Here is an 18,031-nt window from a genome sequence, read left to right on the forward strand (position 1 = left end):
ATTACTCCTGGTGTTCCTCTTCATGTGATTTAAAACTCATGTCACGTTCTTAGTCTCAGTTCAGGGAAAATATCAAGTGAACAAACTGAACAATGAATGTAAAGACAATCAGCCAGGAAATGTTTCTTTTTCATGCATTTATTTATTTTCATTTCTGAGGTGAAGAGAAAGCTCCATTAGGGAGGTCAAGATCATGTGAGAAAAAAAATCTATTGGTTTATTCTAATTCTTCAAACATGTGGATCAAACTGATGAAGATACAATTATAAAATTTGAGAAAGGAAATTTGATGAGAATTTTATTTCAAAATATTTTATGTTTTAGTCGATCCCAAGTGTAGTTCTAATCCAGTCCTTGTATTCACACACATTCAAGATGGTAACTGGACTCTCACATGCATTTGCTCCACCAAGAGAAATCACACCATAAATCATGTGGTTGTGCATCGCTGCTCCACCAGGGTCACCCTGTAGAAAAATTTATATCAATATATTTATTTATGTTTTAAAACATTAACGTCTAATAATTGCTGCAGAGAGATATTCAAGAAACAAACTTACATAGCAGATATCCTTGTTCGGTGCTGCAGCATAGAATACATGCCCACGTGTCGGCACGTTGAGGAAAGTCCGAACAACTCTCATGTCGACACATTGAAGATGTGGTGGAATAGCAGCACCAGGGGGTACTGTAGAGAAACATGAGAATCATAAACATGTTCTTCACTCCACCTTCTCTGTGTAACCGGGTGGTTTTATTGGAAGACGTAGTTTACATCTAGTGGTTGTAAATTCCCACCGTGGTTTGGGTCTTTGAACACATCTCGGCCCCGTTCCCCACCGTCACTTCCGTTCACAGCCTTGTCGGGCTCATTAAGCGTATATAGGCACCGGGTGTGCACGCCAATCTGTGTGTGTTTGTTTGGTCCGTTGGTTGAGTTGGCTCTCAGGGCTGATGAGCGCTGGCGCCGTGCTCATCGGGTTGCTGTGAGTGTTCGGATCGTGGACATTTAATACTGGTAGGATAAATGGGTTTTTATGTCACTACTCTACCTGTCTATTATTGTCAGCGGATGCGTCATTGTTTTCTTTTGGTATTGCAGATTGCTGCTGTTGCCTATTGTGCTCCCACAAACTATTCAGAACCACAAACCGTGTAGAACCAGAACAGCATAGCTCCTTATTTTTATTAGCGTACTGGGCACAACCTTAGGACGGGGTTGGGGCAATGCGGGATTTGTTTTTCTTTTTTTCCTAACATTATTTTGTGTTATTTTGTGTTTCTACTAATCTGGTTTGCATTCGTTTGGTTCCAATTGCTTCTAGTCTTGTCCTGGGTTTTTGAGCCTATTGCGTTTTAAATTAGAATAATAAAGTCTATTTTTAATATTGTAAAAGAATGTATAAATAAAACATATTTTGTATACTATTTCTGTTTCCTCATTCTCAGCCAGACCTACCTGGGTAACATTAATTGGGAAACTCTAGACCACTTGATATTTCAGTAGTTTACCAGTTGGCTCTAGGGCCACGTCCTCAGTCACAATCCGGGTTCTTTCCCCCGTGTTACAATTTTCTGGCGTTGTCGGCAGGATCTGGCTGTTTGAACAGATGGTATACATATTTTTACATTCATTTCTGATACCGATAGTGTTGGTTCTGTGGTAGTGGTGCTTTAGTAGAGAGCATTATTGCTGTATTTATTCATTGTTTGGAGCGCTTAGAGTGTGGGAGCATAATAGTGCAGCAGTAGGCACATCGTGGGACCTGGCTGGATATTTCCGCCTGTGAACGAGGATCAGCGTTCCTGGTGCGATGGCTGAGGAACTTCAAGAACTCCGGGCTCGAGTCCAGCAGTTGGAGGCCGAAAGGAGCCGTCTGCAGCAGGAGAGGGATTCTGCACGAGCAAATTCAAATCAACAGGATGATGAACAAGCTGGCCCGAGTACAAGTGGAGCTCCGATGAACACTAGGGCAACTGATCGCATAATCTACCTGCCGAGGGAGTGAAAGTGTCCAATCTTTCGAGGAACTCATGGTGTCGGGGTGGAGGAGTGGATAGAAGAGGTTCGCACCAGCATGCGAGTCCGCCATGTTGGACCCACAGATCAGGCTGCTTTCATTTTTGACCATCTTGAAGGTGAAGCTCGAGATGAGATTAAATATAGATCCTCAGCTGAACGTGAGAATCCAGAAACTGTTTTCACCATTTTAAAAGAACTGTATGGTTGCCAACAGTCATATGTCTCATTACAGGAGGACTTCTTTTCACGGAGACAATTAGATGGTGAATCTTTGCAGGAATTCTCTCATTCATTGTTTTGCTTGATGGACAAAGTTAAATCTAATTCTCCTCATGCTATGGCAAATGCTGACATTTTACTTCGTGATCAGTTTATTCAAAATGTTAGTAACTCTGACCTGTGTCGAGAGCTAAAGCGTTATGCTCGTGATAATCCGAGGTGTACATTACTGGAGGTTAGAGCTGAGGCAATTACGTGGGAGCGTGAGGGCGGGGTGGAAAATAAAAGTAGCGTTGTCCCCTCTTTTTGTGCTGTACAGAGTGCCAGTGTGTCCCCTCCCCAAATTGACTCTCCCACTGGTTCTGTTGCCTCTCAACTTGCTACTTTGACTGTAATTGTACAAAAACAGCAGGAACAGTTGGACCAGATTAGTCAATCCCTTGCAGCTATGCAGCAGCCCCCTGTGGCTAGGCCTCCCAGTTCTAGTAGTGTGATTTGTCACAAATGTCAGCAACCAGGCCACATTGCCCGGTATTGTACCACTCGTGGCCGTTTTAAGTCTCCACGCACAAGTGGTGCCCCTCAGGTTCAATCCACCCCTAGCCATCAGCGGGCGGAAAACTAACTCCCCCTAGTGTTAGGAGCCAGACATTAGGAGGGGGTGGTTCAGGCTCGGTGGGTCCCCAAATTGAAGAGGTGAAGGAGTGTTTAATTGCATCGTGCCCTCAAGTCACTGTAAAACTATCTGGAGTTCCAGTCCAGTGTATTCTTGACACTGGTTCTATGGTTTCTACCATTTCAGAAAGCTTCTTTAAAAAGCATTTTCCAGATAAGTTAAAAGTATGCCATTGGTTAGAGTTGAGAGCTGCAAACGGTTTGAATATTCCTTACTTGGGTTATCTCGAGCCTGATATTGAGGTGTGTGGGATGGTAATCCCCAGAAGAGGGATCCTTGTTGTTAGGGACCCTCCAGGTCAGGCTAGTTCACCTCAAATACCAGGCATAATCGGGATGAATGTAATAAAGGCCTACTATCTTCAGCTATTTGACCAGTATGGCACTGATTTGTTTAAACTCCCATCTGTTCAGGGGGCACCGTCTCCCTGGCTTCCTGCATTTCAGCTATGTCAGCAGACTGAGGTTCAAGAAGGCCATATTCAAACCAGTGTTGCAAAACTTCGTGGTAGAAGACCAGTTGTAGTCCCTGCAGGCACTATTAAGTTTGTGCCTGCCACATGTTCAGCCATGTTAGCGCTGGCTGGGGCAGCATTAATTGAGCCGTTGGATGTAAAGTTTAGCTTACCTGAGGGTTTGTTAGTGTCTCCTTCCCTTTTGCAGGTTTGTCGGGGCACTGTTTATGTTCCTGTGGTGAATGTAGGGGTGTGTACAGTCACACTAAGACCCCGTTGTGCTCTGGGTCTCTTGTCTCCTGTGAAAGTGGTCAGTTTACCGTCAGAGTTGCAGGAAGTTCCTTGTGCACAGGAGCAAGTCGTGGCTACAGTCAGGTCCCATACTGCTGAGACTGGTTCGGTTGGAGAGAAGATAACATCACTTAATCTCTCTATGCTGGACAGCGAAGAGCAGCATAAGGTGAGAACATTGTTGCTAAAGTATGAGTCTGTGTTCTCTGCTTTTGATGGTGACCTTGGTATTACTAATTTAATCGAGCATAGCATTCCATTGTTAGACAATGTTCCTGTGCGGCAGAGGTATCGGCGTATCCCTCCATATGAATATGAGGCAGTTAAGTCCCATATTAACCAGCTGCTGGCAAACCAGGTTATCAGAGAGAGCAGTAGCCCTTATGCATCACCAATTGTCCTGGTCCGAAAGAAGGACGGCAGTCTTCGCCTATGTGTGGACTATAGACAACTTAATAAAAAGACCAGAAAAGACGCTTTTCCACTGCCCCGAATAGAGGAAACATTGGACTCCCTATCAGGCGCCCGCTGGTTCACAACCATGGACCTTGTTTGTGGCTATAACCAGGTTCCAGTTGCAGAGAATGATCGCTCAAAAACAGCCTTTTGCACGCCTTTTGGCCTGTTTGAATTCAATCGCATGCCATTCGGGTTGTGTAATGCACCAGGAACTTTTCAACGTTTAATGGAGAGGATGTTCGGGGCTCAGCATGGTCAGTCACTCTTGCTATACCTGGATGATATTATTGTGTTTTCTTCCAGTGTTGACCAGCACCTGGCACGGCTGGAGGTGGTGTTAAGTCGCCTGAAACAAGAAGGATTGAAGGTCAAGTTGGAAAAATGTGACTTCTTTAAAAAGCAGGTGCAGTACCTGGGACATCTCATCTCTGAGGACGGCGTGGCCACGGACCCAGACAAGATTGCAGCAGTGTCAAACTGGCCTCACCCTACAAATGTCTCAGAGCTGCGGTCGTTCCTGGGATTTGCCAATTATTATCGAAGGTTCGTAGAAGGTTTTTCTCAACTGGCTGGCCCCCTCCATCGTCTTGTTTCAGAACATGCTGGGTCGAAGGCGAGTCGAGGATGAGGAAAACTATTGGGAGGGGCATGGTCAGAAGAATGCGAAAGGAGCTTCCAGGAGCTCAAGGCCAAGCTTGTAAGTGCTCCCACTCTCGCTTTTGCTGATTTTTCCCTGCCTTTTATTTTAGAGGTCGACGCCAGCCACCATGGACTAGGAGCTGTGTTGTCTCAGGAACAGGGTGGCCGAGTACGACCCATTGCATATGCCAGCCGCAGTTTGCATGCTGCTGAGAAGAGTTATAGCTCCATGAAACTTGAGATGTTGGCCATGAAGTGGGCTTTGGCTGAAAAGTTCAAGGAGTACCTGTGGGGCCACCGATGTGTCGTTTGGACTGACAACAACCCACTGAGCCATTTGGACACTGCCAAATTGGGTGCCACGGAGCATCGATGGGTTGCTGAACTTTCTGCATTTGACTATACGGTCAGATATCGTCCAGGCCGTGTGAATAAGAATGCTGACGCCCTCTCAAGGCAATCAACAAGTGGGGACAGAACACAACTACACCACCACCTCCCAGGGACAGCCATTCCAGAACAAATCTGTGAGATGTCGAGGGTGGTGCAGGAGGATGCTGTGCAGTTGGCGATCACTGTCCTTCCATCCCGCAGCAGAGAAGATCTGTGCCTACTTCAAGGGGCTGATCCGTCCATTTCAGCCTTCCTGGAGTTTTGGCAGCAGCACAGAGTGCCGAGCCGGGCTGAGAAGGAGCGTCTAGGGCCGGGCGCCCGTGGACTTCTGAAACAGTGGGACCGAATTGTCCAGAAGGAAGGCCTTTTGTATCGGCGCACCTGGAGACCAGATGGTGGAGAAGAAGTTCTTCAGTTTCTTCTCCCAGAGAGTCTAAAAGCAGAGGTGTTGCAGGAGCTTCATCAACATCATGGCCACCAGGGGGTCGAGAGGACGACTGATGTAGTGAAGCAGAGGTGTTTCTGGCCAGGAGTGGATAAAGATGTAAAGGATTGGTGCCAACAGTGTGAGAGGTGTACCCTTGCTAAGAACACCCAGCCAAGAGTTCGAGCGCCTATGGGTCACCTGCTTGCTTCAAGACCAAATCAGCTGCTGGCCATTGATTTTACACTTTTGGAACCAGCCCGTGATGGAAGGGAGCTTGTGATGGTGATGACAGATGTATTTTCGAAGTTCACCCAAGCCATCCCTACTCGTGATCAGAAAGCGACAACAGTGGCAAAGGTCCTGGTTCGTGAGTGGTTTTACCGTTTTGGAGTGCCGGCCCGTATCCACTCTGACCAGGGGAGGAACTTTGAAGGTGTCCTAGTACAACAGTTATGTGAGTTGTATGGAGTTCAGAAAAGTCGCACCACACCTTACCACCCGCAGGGAAATGGACAATGTGAACGTTGTAATCGAACTATGTTCAATCTGCTTCGCTCCCTAGCTCCAGATGAAAAGCGAAATTGGCCAGAACATCTCCCACAGCTGGTCTTCCACTATAACACCACTGCCCATCAGTCGACTGGTGAATCTCCTCACTTCCTTATGTTTGGACAAGAGCCCCACTTGCCAGTGGATTTTCTGCTTGGCCATCTTCCTGAGCCCACAGAAGCAAAAGTGTGTGATTGGGTGGCAGAGCACAGGAGGCGCCTAAATGTGGCCATTGATGTTGTTAAAGGCAGAGTGGAGTTGGCAGCCCACAGGAGAAAAGTGAGGCATGATGAGAAAGTCCGGTGTGAGCCACTTCAAGTTGGACAACGAGTGTATCTGCGTGATGTTGGCCCAGGGCGCAGAAAGATCCAGGATGCCTGGGGGGCTACAGTGTACAAAGTTGTGAGGGCGCCAAGTTCAGGTGGTGTTGTATATTCAATTGCCCCAGTTGATAAGCCTCACCTTGTTAGACAAGTGCACCGTACCTCCATAAAGCCTGCCCTGTCACCTTCAGAGACCTGCTATGATGACTGGCCACAGAGTGCACCAGAGGAGAACAGTGATGAGGAGGATGTGGAGTCGGGATCTTGGCTGGTGTGCCGAGAGGCTGTTGGTAATCCACCCAGGCCTGTGGTCCCAGAACCATCAGAGAGGCCTCCAGCTCGAACACCTGTTCAGGTGCCGTCAGCTTCGCAAACTCCTCAGAGCACTAGGGCTGCCCCTAGAAAGTCCACCCGTAAAACTGCAGGCAAGCACTCCAATCCTCAGCATCTCCCAAGATCAGCTACGAGTGAAGACAGAGGGGCTGCTGTTTCTCTGGTTCCAGGTGTTAGCAGCATGGCTACAGCCATTTTTCGACCTTGGTCATAGTTTTACTTAATCGGTGGGTCACCGATTCATAGAGGGGGGGTAGGATGTAACCGGGTGGTTTTATTGGAAGACGTAGTTTACATCTAGTGGTTGTAAATTCCCACCGTGGTTTGGGTCTTTGAACACATCTCGGCCCCGTTCCCCACCGTCACTTCCGTTCACAGCCTTGTCGGGCTCATTAAGCGTATATAGGCACCGGGTGTGCACGCCAATCTGTGTGTGTTTGTTTGGTCCGTTGGTTGAGTTGGCTCTCAGGGCAGATGAGCGCTGGCGCCGTGCTCATCGGGTTGCTGTGAGTGTTCGGATCGTGGACATTTAATACTGGTAGGATAAATGGGTTTTTATGTCACTACTCTACCTGTCTATTATTGTCAGCGGATGCGTCATTGTTTTCTTTTGGTATTGCAGATTGCTGCTGTTGCCTATTGTGCTCCCACAAACTATTCAGAACCACAAACCGTGTAGAACCAGAACAGCATAGCTCCTTATTTTTATTAGCGTACTGGGCACAACCTTAGGACGGGGTTGGGGCAATGCGGGATTTGTTTTTCTTTTTTTCCTAACATTATTTTGTGTTTCTACTAATCTGGTTTGCATTCGTTTGGTTCCAATTGCTTCTAGTCTTGTCCTGGGTTTTTGAGCCTATTGCGTTTTAAATTAGAATAATAAAGTCTATTTTTAATATTGTAAAAGAATGTATAAATAAAACATATTTTGTATACTATTTCTGTTTCCTCATTCTCAGCCAGACCTACCTGGGTAACATTAATTGGGAAACTCTAGACCACTTGATATTTCAGTAGTTTACCAGTTGGCTCTAGGGCCACGTCCTCAGTCACAATCCGGGTTCTTTCCCCCGTGTTACATCTGTAGAGACAGAAACAAAGATTTTATTCTTATAACTTCAATATTTCTCTCACATCGCTGATTATTGGGGCCGGTTGTTGTTGCTCCCTCTCCTGCCAGCTGAACAACATGGCCTCTAAAACACAATAAGAATAAAGTGTAAAAATACACGATAACAATGTAGAAAATGTATTACTATGAAGAACAATGAAAGAACAGAAAATAAATCCATGAAGGACTTCATCCACTGACAGGAGTGTCCACCTCCAGTCCTCAGTGTGTCCTGCGTCCTTTACATGTGTCTCTGGTCCAACACACCTGAGCTAAAGGAGTTCTGGTTCTTCTGGTGGCTGATTACCTGACTCAGGTGTGCTGAAGCAGAGGCAGCAGGACTGGAGGAGTGGAGACAGAAAACCTGAAGACATGTTTTTGATCAGAGAAAAACTTACACTCTAATTTTATGCCTGCAGTCTGGTAGCGGAGCAAGTGGGAAATCTGTTATTGATCTCTCAAGCGCCAGCAACATGATGTCGTGCTGCCTGCCTCCTTGAGTATAAATCACAGGAGCTTGTTGGATCATCCTTCTCTGCTCCCCAGCAGTCCGTGGATGAACATTTATCACTATTGCATTAGTCCTGCAGAAAATATTAGATTATAATGAACAGACAGAAAATCTGATCATCTGCAGATAAAACTGTTTTCATATCTCTTTCCTACCATCCTGGCTCAAACGCCCAGCAGTGAGCTGCAGTGAGAATCCACCAAGAGTGGATCAGAGATCCTCCACAGTGGTGCAAATGAGTACCATTGCTGCTCTCCAGCCGAACATGATAAAGACGCTCTGTGTCAGGACAGTTTTGACCTCCAATGATTCTCTTCTGCAGAGAAACATCTGAGTTCACTGAAACACCTGAAGAAGAAAAAGGAGGACTTTACTCAGAAATCAGGTGCAAACATGGCAGCAAGAACAGAAAAAGGATAAACAGTTAAAGATTAAAAAGCATCGCAATTTATATGCAAAGAAGTTTCAGCCTGAAACAGAAACAGAGAGAAGTTTGAGAATCACGTGGGCAGCAGCCTCACTGGAACCAGTGGAAGTGTGTCCAGTGTGTCCAGTGTCTCCGACTCACCCAGACCCAGCAGCAGCAGAACCTTCAGCAGAGCCATTGCTGGTCCAGCTTCCTGTGAATGTCTGCAGTCCTGCAGCAGCTTTTAAACTCTGTTCATGACTTCCTGCTGGAAAGAAAGTCACCAATCACAGGACAGACACTGATCTGTGCTCTCATCTGCATACAGAGACACTTTAACATCTCATTGTTCTAAAGAAACTTGAAAAGAGTTCTCTTTCCATTGACAGATTATTTCATTAATAACATAACATTTCCCCTCTTATAACTTAAATGACTTCATCAATATTAAGGAATTGACTCAAAAGAAGCAGCTAACCTATTTTGCCTCAAAGTTCCTTCTAAGTTAGTTTTGCTTTATCTCAAATGAACTGAGAGATTTGCAGTAAAAAATAGACTAAACATAATTTGAAATTTTCCATTTTTGAAGTGCACAAGCTTGGAGTGAGTTTTGCTCAAGGGAAAACTTGATTGTAAAGTTGATGAAATAAAACTGATTTTCTGAGTAAAGAGCGACTCACCCTTGTTTTCAGGTTGATAATTTTTTAAAAGAAAAATCTGCTTGGTTTCCAATTTACAAAAATTCACATCTGCCTTTGCTGCTGAAACTAGAATCATTTTGTTTACTGATGAGCTGTGAAAATGATCCTCTATAAAAACAGGGAAGGGTTTGCTTCTTTTATATTGAAAAAGAACAATATTACTGTGCTGGGTGGTGAAGAGCATTTGCATTTGTTGTAAATGCAAAATCACAGCAAAAAATTTAAACTCAGAAATTCACCCAATTAATTGAAAACAATTCTGATCTTTAAAACACATTCAAAAGAAACCAATGGTAAAATTTTAACTGGTGATTCTTTTTATTAAAGACACAAAAATCTTTCATCACCCATCATTCTTTGCTTTCACAGTTTTTCTTGATTGCTTTGATACATTTGTGAACACACGAGGCTGAACAGCAGCACTTAGGGTCAAAGTGACACATTTTGTTAGCAAAAGACTAAAATAATGCCACAACATTTAAAATATTACACAAAAGTAAATATCACTCTATATCAGTCTGGAAATAAACATGACATGTTCCAATTAAATTTTACATAATAAACGACAAAATACAAAACTTGATCTTCAGTGAACCTCTGAGGTTTTCAAAATGTGGGAGATCAAGTCTACATTCTAGTGTTCGTACTAGCCTCTGTGCAAGTCTCTATTTGGACAGTGATTATTGATGTCATGAGTTGTGATTGTTGCCATTTTATTTTGTGACAAAGTTAGGCTTTATTGCAATTTTCTGGCCGATCAACAATCTTTAAAAACCCTTCACTTGAAGGGGTGTGTTTGCGTGTTTCTGCAAAATATAGAGTAAACGTCGATAAGTTGGCAACCATATGGTGAATATTGTAAAACTTGAATGGGGAGAAGGCCTGGTGGCTGGGACAGCCTTCTCTCATGGTGGACAGTGGCTGATTTTTGTGACTTTGTAGGTAGATAAGGTTGGTGGATAGGATCAGGTCTACAAATAAATCACTGCCAAGTGATAGAAAGGGATATTACAGTATATATTCTGTATATATAACAAAGAAAAAACTGTGTTGTCTGTCTACCCCTTTATTATTGACACCTGTCTCTTGTTTCCCCTGATAGTTTTGGTACTATGATTAAGTCAGTGCTTCACCAGCTATGAACCTCATTGCATGTCACTGCTGTTAAATATGAAGAATAAAATGAACAACAAAATCACTACTTTAGAAAGAGTTAAATAAAATATTCATGGTTGCATAGAAATAAGTTCATATTGTTAAAACTATTTGGACAGTGATTATTGATGTCATGAGTTGTGTTATTGTTTCCATTTTATTTTGTAACAAAGTTAGTCTTATTTGTGGTTCTTAAAAAAACAATTTTTATTTATATTTAAATGTTTACATTACATATATTCATTCCAAACTGACCATGATGGACAGAGTGTCTTCAAGGTCCAATGTATTACCACCATCTCTCATGATGTGTGTGGTTGAAGTGTGAATCCAAATGCAGCAGGCAGGAGATGTAAAAGTTCTGCTGTAGATTTAATTAAAAATCAAACTTACAAAAAAACAAAATCCAAGTCACAAACAAAATAAACCAAAACCAGAGACATGGAAGAAGGGATAAGGATCAGTGGCGTGGAGTAACAAGATGAACCAGCGAGTAACAGTCTGTGATTTGACTAATTAGAGACATGATTACACATTCATCTGCTAATTGGAAAAACAAAAAACATCTGTTTTATGTGGCTAAAAGTTAGTTTGGTGTAAAGTGGAGTTAATGTGCTAACAAAGATCAAGTTAAGGACAAACATCAATACAAAAAAATAGAAAAAACCCCCCTACATTGTGAAAAACAAAAAGACTATTGTAACTAAAATGTCCTTCGTAAAAGAAACTATGAATCTTGTGATTTTATAGATAAGAAATGTTGCAAGAAATTCATAATGAACACTCTGTTATGGACACAAGGACTCTTTGTCTTTTCTCTGTTTTATCTGCTCACATGTACACAGGGTCATGCTGAGGCCTTTGGAGGGGCAGGGTCTCAAAGTTAAAAAGGAAAAGAACAAGATCTTAAAATATCGTAGAACAATATAGCAACAACCCAAATTAGCTTTTTTTTTATCTTTAAAACAGTTTGCAGCCAAGTTGTTATGAAGGTTAAACAGTCAGATATTATTAGGGTTTAATTAGTAAAATAGCAGCAAATTTACTTATTTCATAACTTCATAACCAGAGACCTTCTCTCCTCTGGTCTGTTTAACAACTTCAGTCTCAGATCAACTCAGCCCTCCAGGACTGTCAGCAGCAGAAACAGCAACATTAAACCTATCAGGGAAACATAAACTACACTTGCTTTGCATTGTCCCCACATGATGACAATGATATAGTATGATCCGATTAAATATTAGATTATTGACTAATATGGGTTGTTGCTATGTTGTTGTACAATGTTTTAAGATCTTGTTCTTTTCCTTTTTAACTTTGAGCCCCTGCCCCTCCTAATGTTTCTGCACGGCCCTGTATGCATGTGAGCAGATAAAACAGAGAAAAGACAAAGAGTCCTTTTGTCCATAACATAGTGTTCATTATGAATTTCTTGTCTATAAAGTCATAAGATTCATAGTTTCTTTTACGGAGAACATTTTACTATAGTTCCATTAGATTTTTTTGTTTTTCACAATGTTGCATCAGGGCTTTTTCCAGTATTTTTGCATCAATGCTTGTCCTTAACGTGATCTTTGTTAGCACATTAACTCCACTTTACACTATTCAATTAGCAGATGAATATGTAATCACGTCTCTAATTAGTCAAATCACAGACTGTTACTCGCCGGTTCGTCTTGTTTCTCTACGCCACTGATGCTCATCCCTTCTCCCTGGTTTCCTCATGGTCTCTTCATGTCTCTGGTTTGAATTTATTTTATTACTTGTTGTTTTTGTAAGTTTGATTTTGAATTAAATCTACAACAGAAATTGTACATCACCTGCCTGCTATATTTGGGTCCACACTTCAACCACACACATCATGATAGACGGTGGTACTATATTGGACTTTGAAGCCACTCTGTCCATCATGGTCAATTTGGAATGAATATATGTAATGTAAACATTTAGATATAAATAAAAATAGTGTTTTCAAAAACCACAATAAAGCCTAACTTTGTTACAAAATAAAATGGAAACAATAACACAACTCATGACATCAATAATCACTGTCCAAATAGAGATTTGCGCAGAGGCTAGTACGAACACTAGAATGTAGACTTGATCTACCACGCTTTGAAAACCTCTGGGCTTTACTGAAGATCAAGTTTTGTATTTTGTCATTTGTTATGCAATGATTGATTGGAACATGTCATTGTGAGGTGCGGTGGTGAAGGTGGTGAGGCAGACGCTGTAGACCCAGGTAAGATGAGTAATGAAGGTTTTAATGTAAAATAATCCAGAAAACACAGTCCAAACACCTGGCAGCACGGCTGAGCAGAAGCCAAGGCTCAACTCCGGTAGCAACAGCTTAACCCAGTGGACATAGCAACAGAATAACGCTGACAACGACGAGGACCCGACAAAGACACAGACACACAAAATACACAGGAGGTAATTAGGGAACGAGAAACACCTGGGAGTAATCGAGGAGCGAACAGGACAACACGGAGACACAGAAAACTCAAAATAAACACACAGAAAAACACGGAACATGACAATCATGTTTATTTCCAGACTGATTTAATATAATATTTGCTTTTGGGTAATATTTTAAATGTTGTGGCATTATTTTAGTCGTTTGCTAACAAAATGTGTCACTTTGACTTTAAGTGCTGCTGTTCAGCCTCTTGTGTTCACAAATGTATCAAAGCAATCAAGAAAAACAGTAAAAGCAAAGAATCATGGCTGATGAAAGAGGTCTGTGTCTTTAATAAAAAGAATCACATTGCATAAAATTTTACCATAGTTTCCTTTTGAATGTGTTTTAAAGATCAGAATTTTTTCAATTAATTGGGGAAATTTCTGAGTTTAATTTTTTTGTTTTAATTTGCATTTACAACAAATGCAAATGCTCTTCGCTAAGCAGCACAGTAATATTGTTTCTTTTTCAAAATAAAAGCAGCAAACCCTTTTCTGTTTGTAGAGAGTAATTTTCACAGCTCATCAATAAACAAAATTATTCTAGTTTGGGGAGCAAAGGCAGATGTGAATTCTTGTAGATTGGAAACCAAACAGGGGCTGCACAGTGGGCGCAGTTGATAGAACTGTTGCCTTGCAGTAAGAAGGTTTCGATTCCCAGCCCGGGGTCTTTCTGCATGGAGTTTACATGTCCTCCCTGTGCATGCGTGGGTTCTCTCCAGGTACTCTGGCTTCCTCCCACAGTCCAAAAACATGACTGTAGGTAAATTGCTCTCTCTAAATTCTCCCTAGCTGTGAGTGTGTGTGTGAATGGTTGTTTGTCCTGTCTGTCTCTGTGTTGCCCTGCGACAGACTGGCGACCTGTTTAAAAGCTGCTGCAGGACTGCAGACATTCACAGGAAGCTGGACCAGCAATGGCTCTGCTGAAGGTTCTGCTGCTGCTGGGGCTGGGTGAGTCGGAGACACTGGCGACACTGGACACACTTCCACTGGTTCCAGTATGGCTGCAGCTCTCTGTGACTCTCAAACGTCCCTCTGATTCTGTTTCAGACTGAAACTTCTTTGCATATAAACTGTGATGCTTTTTAATCTATAACTGTTTATCCTTTTTCTGTTCCTGCAGCCATGTTTGCTCCTGATTTCTGAGTAAAGTCCTCCTTTTTCTTCTTCAGGTGTTTCAGTGAACTCAGATGTTTCTCTGCAGAAGAGAATCATTGGAGGTCAAAACTGTGATGACGGCGAGCGTCTTTATCATGTTCGGGTGGAGAGTGGCAATGGTACTCATATGAGTCGCTGTGTAGGATCTCTGATCCACCCTCAGTGGATCCTGACTGCAGCTCGCTGCTGGCAGTTTGGGTCAGGATGGTAGGAAAGAGACATGAAGACAGTTTTATCTGCAGATGATCAGGTTTTCTGTCTGTTCATTATAATCTAATATTTTATGCAGGACTATCGTAGCAGTGTTAAAAGTTCATCCATGGACTGCTACTCAGCAGAGACAGATGATCCAACAAGCTCCTGTGATTTATGCTCACAATGGCCGGCACCATGACCTCATGTTGCTGAAGCTTGAGACAGCAGTAAGAGATGTCCCATTTGCTCGGATACCAGACTGCAACAATCGTCTTAAAAAGTAAGTCTTTCTCTGATCAAAAACATGACTTCAGGTTTTCTGTCTCCACTCCTCCAGTCCTGTTGCCTCTGCTTCAGCACACCTGAGTCATAACAATTAATGTAAAATGTATTGATACATTTTATTCTTATTGTGTTTTAGAGGCTATGTTGTTCAGCTGGCAGGAGAGGGCGCAACGACAACCGGCCCCAACAATGAGCGATGTGAGAGAAATATTGAAGTTATGAGAATAAAATCTTTGTTTCTGTCTCTACAGAGAAGGTCAAGTGAAGAACATGTTTATGATTCTCTTGTTTCTCTACAGTGCCCCCCAATGCTCCTATTCCAGCACATCTTCAGTGTGTCGACATGAAAGTTAGTCAGGTTTCCAGATCGTTGCAGACACATGGGCATAAATTTCTTGCTTCCGCACCGAGCAAGGATGTATGCTATGTAAGTTTGTTTCTTGAATAGCTCTCTAGAGTGAATGAGGACTTTTCTGTTTCACAATATAAATAAAAATATTGATATACATTTTTCTACAGGGCGACGTTGGTGGAGCAGCGATGTACAACGGCATGATTTATGGTGTGATTTCTTTTGGTGGAACAGATGCTTGTCAGAGGCCAACTGCAATCTTGGATGTGTGTGAATATCTGTGGTGGATAAAACATACAACTGGACTTAAATAAAACATGAACTATCATGAAATAAAATTCTCAAAATTTTTTTCTCACATATAATTTTATCTTCATCAGTTTGATCCACATTGTCAGGTCTAAATACCTATTAAACAAACACAGGAAAGACAAGAGAGTTAGATTCTTTGTTTCTCGCGAGGAGAGCAGACAGAGATGTGCTTTCAGTGACAAATCTCCAACTGCTCTGAAACACATCTGTCTGCTCCTCTCTTTTATTGCTTTTAGGAACCCTCTCACACTGAGCGCTGCAACTCTCAAAGGGCGGGGAAAACAATTCATCACATAGTTGCAGCGTTAATAACATTCACTATCTAGACACATGTTATCTACATTCTAGATCCCTTTTGCTCCAAGCACGGCGTCGAATCGGACACGTTGTATAGCTTCAAAGCAACGGCTTTGTAGCACAAAGAAGAACAAAGCAGAGTTTATTGTAGTACTGTAAAACTCTGCTGGGAGCAACTAACACCTCTGTCTTGTAGGAAGTCCTGCAGGGCAACAGCTGCTGAGAGTAGCTGTCACCTCTATTTCCCAGGGAAGCCTTAGGAAGGAATCAAAGTTATTTAACACACAGAAACATTACTTATACTAAGAGTAAAAGAGAATAAGCATATAAGTAAACATTATCTAAATGTAACTACAAGGCTACATGATACAACGAATATTTGATAATACTAATAATACAATTTACCCAACACACATGTTTGTAGAATTAGAATAAATTAATTGTTTTGTTTTTTTTCTCACCTGATCTTGACCTCCCTAATGGAGCTTTCTCTGCACCTGAGAAATGAAAATAAACAAATGAATGAAAAAGAAACATTTCCTGGCTGATTGTCTTTACATTCATGGATCAGTTTGTTCACTTGATATTTTCCCTGAACTGAGACTAAAAACGTGACATGAGTTTTAAGTCACATGAAGAGGAACACCAGAAGTAATTTATTTATTCAGTTTTTGTCTTTATTTTACATCAGAAATTAACATCCAGCATCTAAATTCTGCAGCTCTGGAGTTACTCTTCCTGATTTAGTTCTAGAGAACTTTAAACTGCAACAAATAATAATGTAATGTAAAAATAATAGAAAAAGTTATCACATTTTTAATAAAGATACAAAGAAATAAAAAGTTAAATAAAATCATTTTAAAAGTCAAAATCTGGAATGAAAAAAGTTTTAAGAAAATATTTAAAAACAGGTAAAACTAATTAATGGTAGCTTCTGGTTGCCACAAATATAACATAAAGATGATAGAAAATTGTCCTCTTTTGCAGTTAAAGTGTCATTGTTAATTTATAATTTTTAAATGTAGAACTTTTTATAGGCTTACATGAAGCTATAAAAAAGAACTATGTTAGCATAAAAATTGCCTGCAAAATAACATAGGAAGTGCAAAAATATTTATTTTCTTTCACTATTGAAATTAAAATCTAAATCACATGTTTATTATGTAAAACGTCTCAGAAATTACAATTTGATTTTCAAAAAATTAAACATAACAGAACTTATCTGTAAATTTTAAAGTACCATTTGATAAAAGTTAAAAGATGTTAGTACTGCATTAAAATATATTAAAGTAAAATGTAATTAAATACTTTGTTTTTCACTAATAATAATACATCAAATTAAACAGAAAAGAAGGTTTTCATCATCAAATATGATGGCGTTATTAATTCACAAATACAAATAATAGTATTAATTAACTATTTCAACTTATTTCTATGGAACCAGGAATATTATGCTGTTATTAAATTATACAAACTCTTTCTAGAGTAGTGATTTTGTTGTTCATTTTATTTTTCATACTTAACAGCAGTGAGGTTCATAGCTGGTGAGGCACTGACTTAATGATAATCAGATTTACAAATATAGACACCTGCTATGTTACTATTTACGTACGGCAGGTAAACCACCCTCCAGGCCCGGCCCAAGCCCCATAGGGCCCTAAGTGAAATCTGGTTTTGTCATTTGCCAGCACCGACCCCAACCATTCCAAGCTAACCGTTTCAAACAATTCGACTGTCACCTGGTCAACAGGTAGCACGGCTGATAGCATGGCTGGTTTCAAGATTCCTGGCTACCCAGCCGTCTCCAGAGCCTTCCGCTGTTCCCTGGTCTTCTGAACCTTCCTCTGGCCTTTGCCCATCTGAGATCCGTCTATGTCTCCGCTTGCCTCCATCCGCCGCAGTCCGCTCATCTCTAGTTCACAGTGGGGCCCCGTCTCCTGCCAGTGCTCCCTTCGAGTCTCCTAGTGCTCCTAGTCTGCCCAAGCTCTCCTAGCCTGCCGGAGCTCCAGATCTACCTGCCGGCGCTCCGGGTTCTCCTGTTAGTGCTCTGCAGCCTCTTCAAGGGTCTGTGCGGCCAACCTGACTGAGTTTGTTTGTTTTTTGGTTTGGACTCTTGCCTTCCATTCGACAGCCCTCTGCCCACCTTGGTTGAGTTTTTTTGTTTTGGACTTTTGGGCGTCTAGCAGCCACCCTTAGCACTAGAATGGCTAGAGTTAGTCCACTTTGACGTATACCTATATCGGCTTCGATAGTCCAACTGGCCTGAAGGATTTTATCTAGCAGGTGCTTTTGTTCAGTAAAT

General features: G+C 41.8%; 2 protein-coding genes across 2 annotated transcripts; one reads left to right on the plus strand and one right to left on the minus strand.

Annotated features, from left to right (window-relative positions):
* Window positions 1-320: 320 nt before the first annotated feature.
* Window positions 321-9,013, minus strand: LOC106699977 (anionic trypsin-2-like). The gene is made up of 6 exons (XM_014473034.1): window positions 8,977-9,013; window positions 8,564-8,756; window positions 8,296-8,481; window positions 7,921-7,982; window positions 561-688; window positions 321-467 (listed from the first exon to the last, which is right to left on the minus strand). The coding sequence occupies exons 1-6, from the start codon at window positions 9,011-9,013 to the stop codon at window positions 321-323; spliced, it is 753 nt and encodes a 250-aa protein (XP_014328520.1).
* A 5,031-nt stretch (window positions 9,014-14,044) lies between these two features.
* On the plus strand, window positions 14,045-15,434 carry LOC106700009 (trypsin-like). Its single transcript, XM_014473265.1, has 6 exons — window positions 14,045-14,081; window positions 14,303-14,495; window positions 14,578-14,763; window positions 14,905-14,966; window positions 15,068-15,195; window positions 15,288-15,434. Exons 1-6 carry the CDS (start codon window positions 14,045-14,047, stop codon window positions 15,432-15,434), a joined length of 753 nt encoding a protein of 250 aa, XP_014328751.1.
* Window positions 15,435-18,031: the final 2,597 nt, after the last annotated feature.

The sequence above is a fragment of the Xiphophorus maculatus genome, chromosome 4, assembly GCF_002775205.1.
Source record: "Xiphophorus maculatus strain JP 163 A chromosome 4, X_maculatus-5.0-male, whole genome shotgun sequence".
NCBI classification, from domain to species: domain Eukaryota; kingdom Metazoa; phylum Chordata; class Actinopteri; order Cyprinodontiformes; family Poeciliidae; genus Xiphophorus; species Xiphophorus maculatus.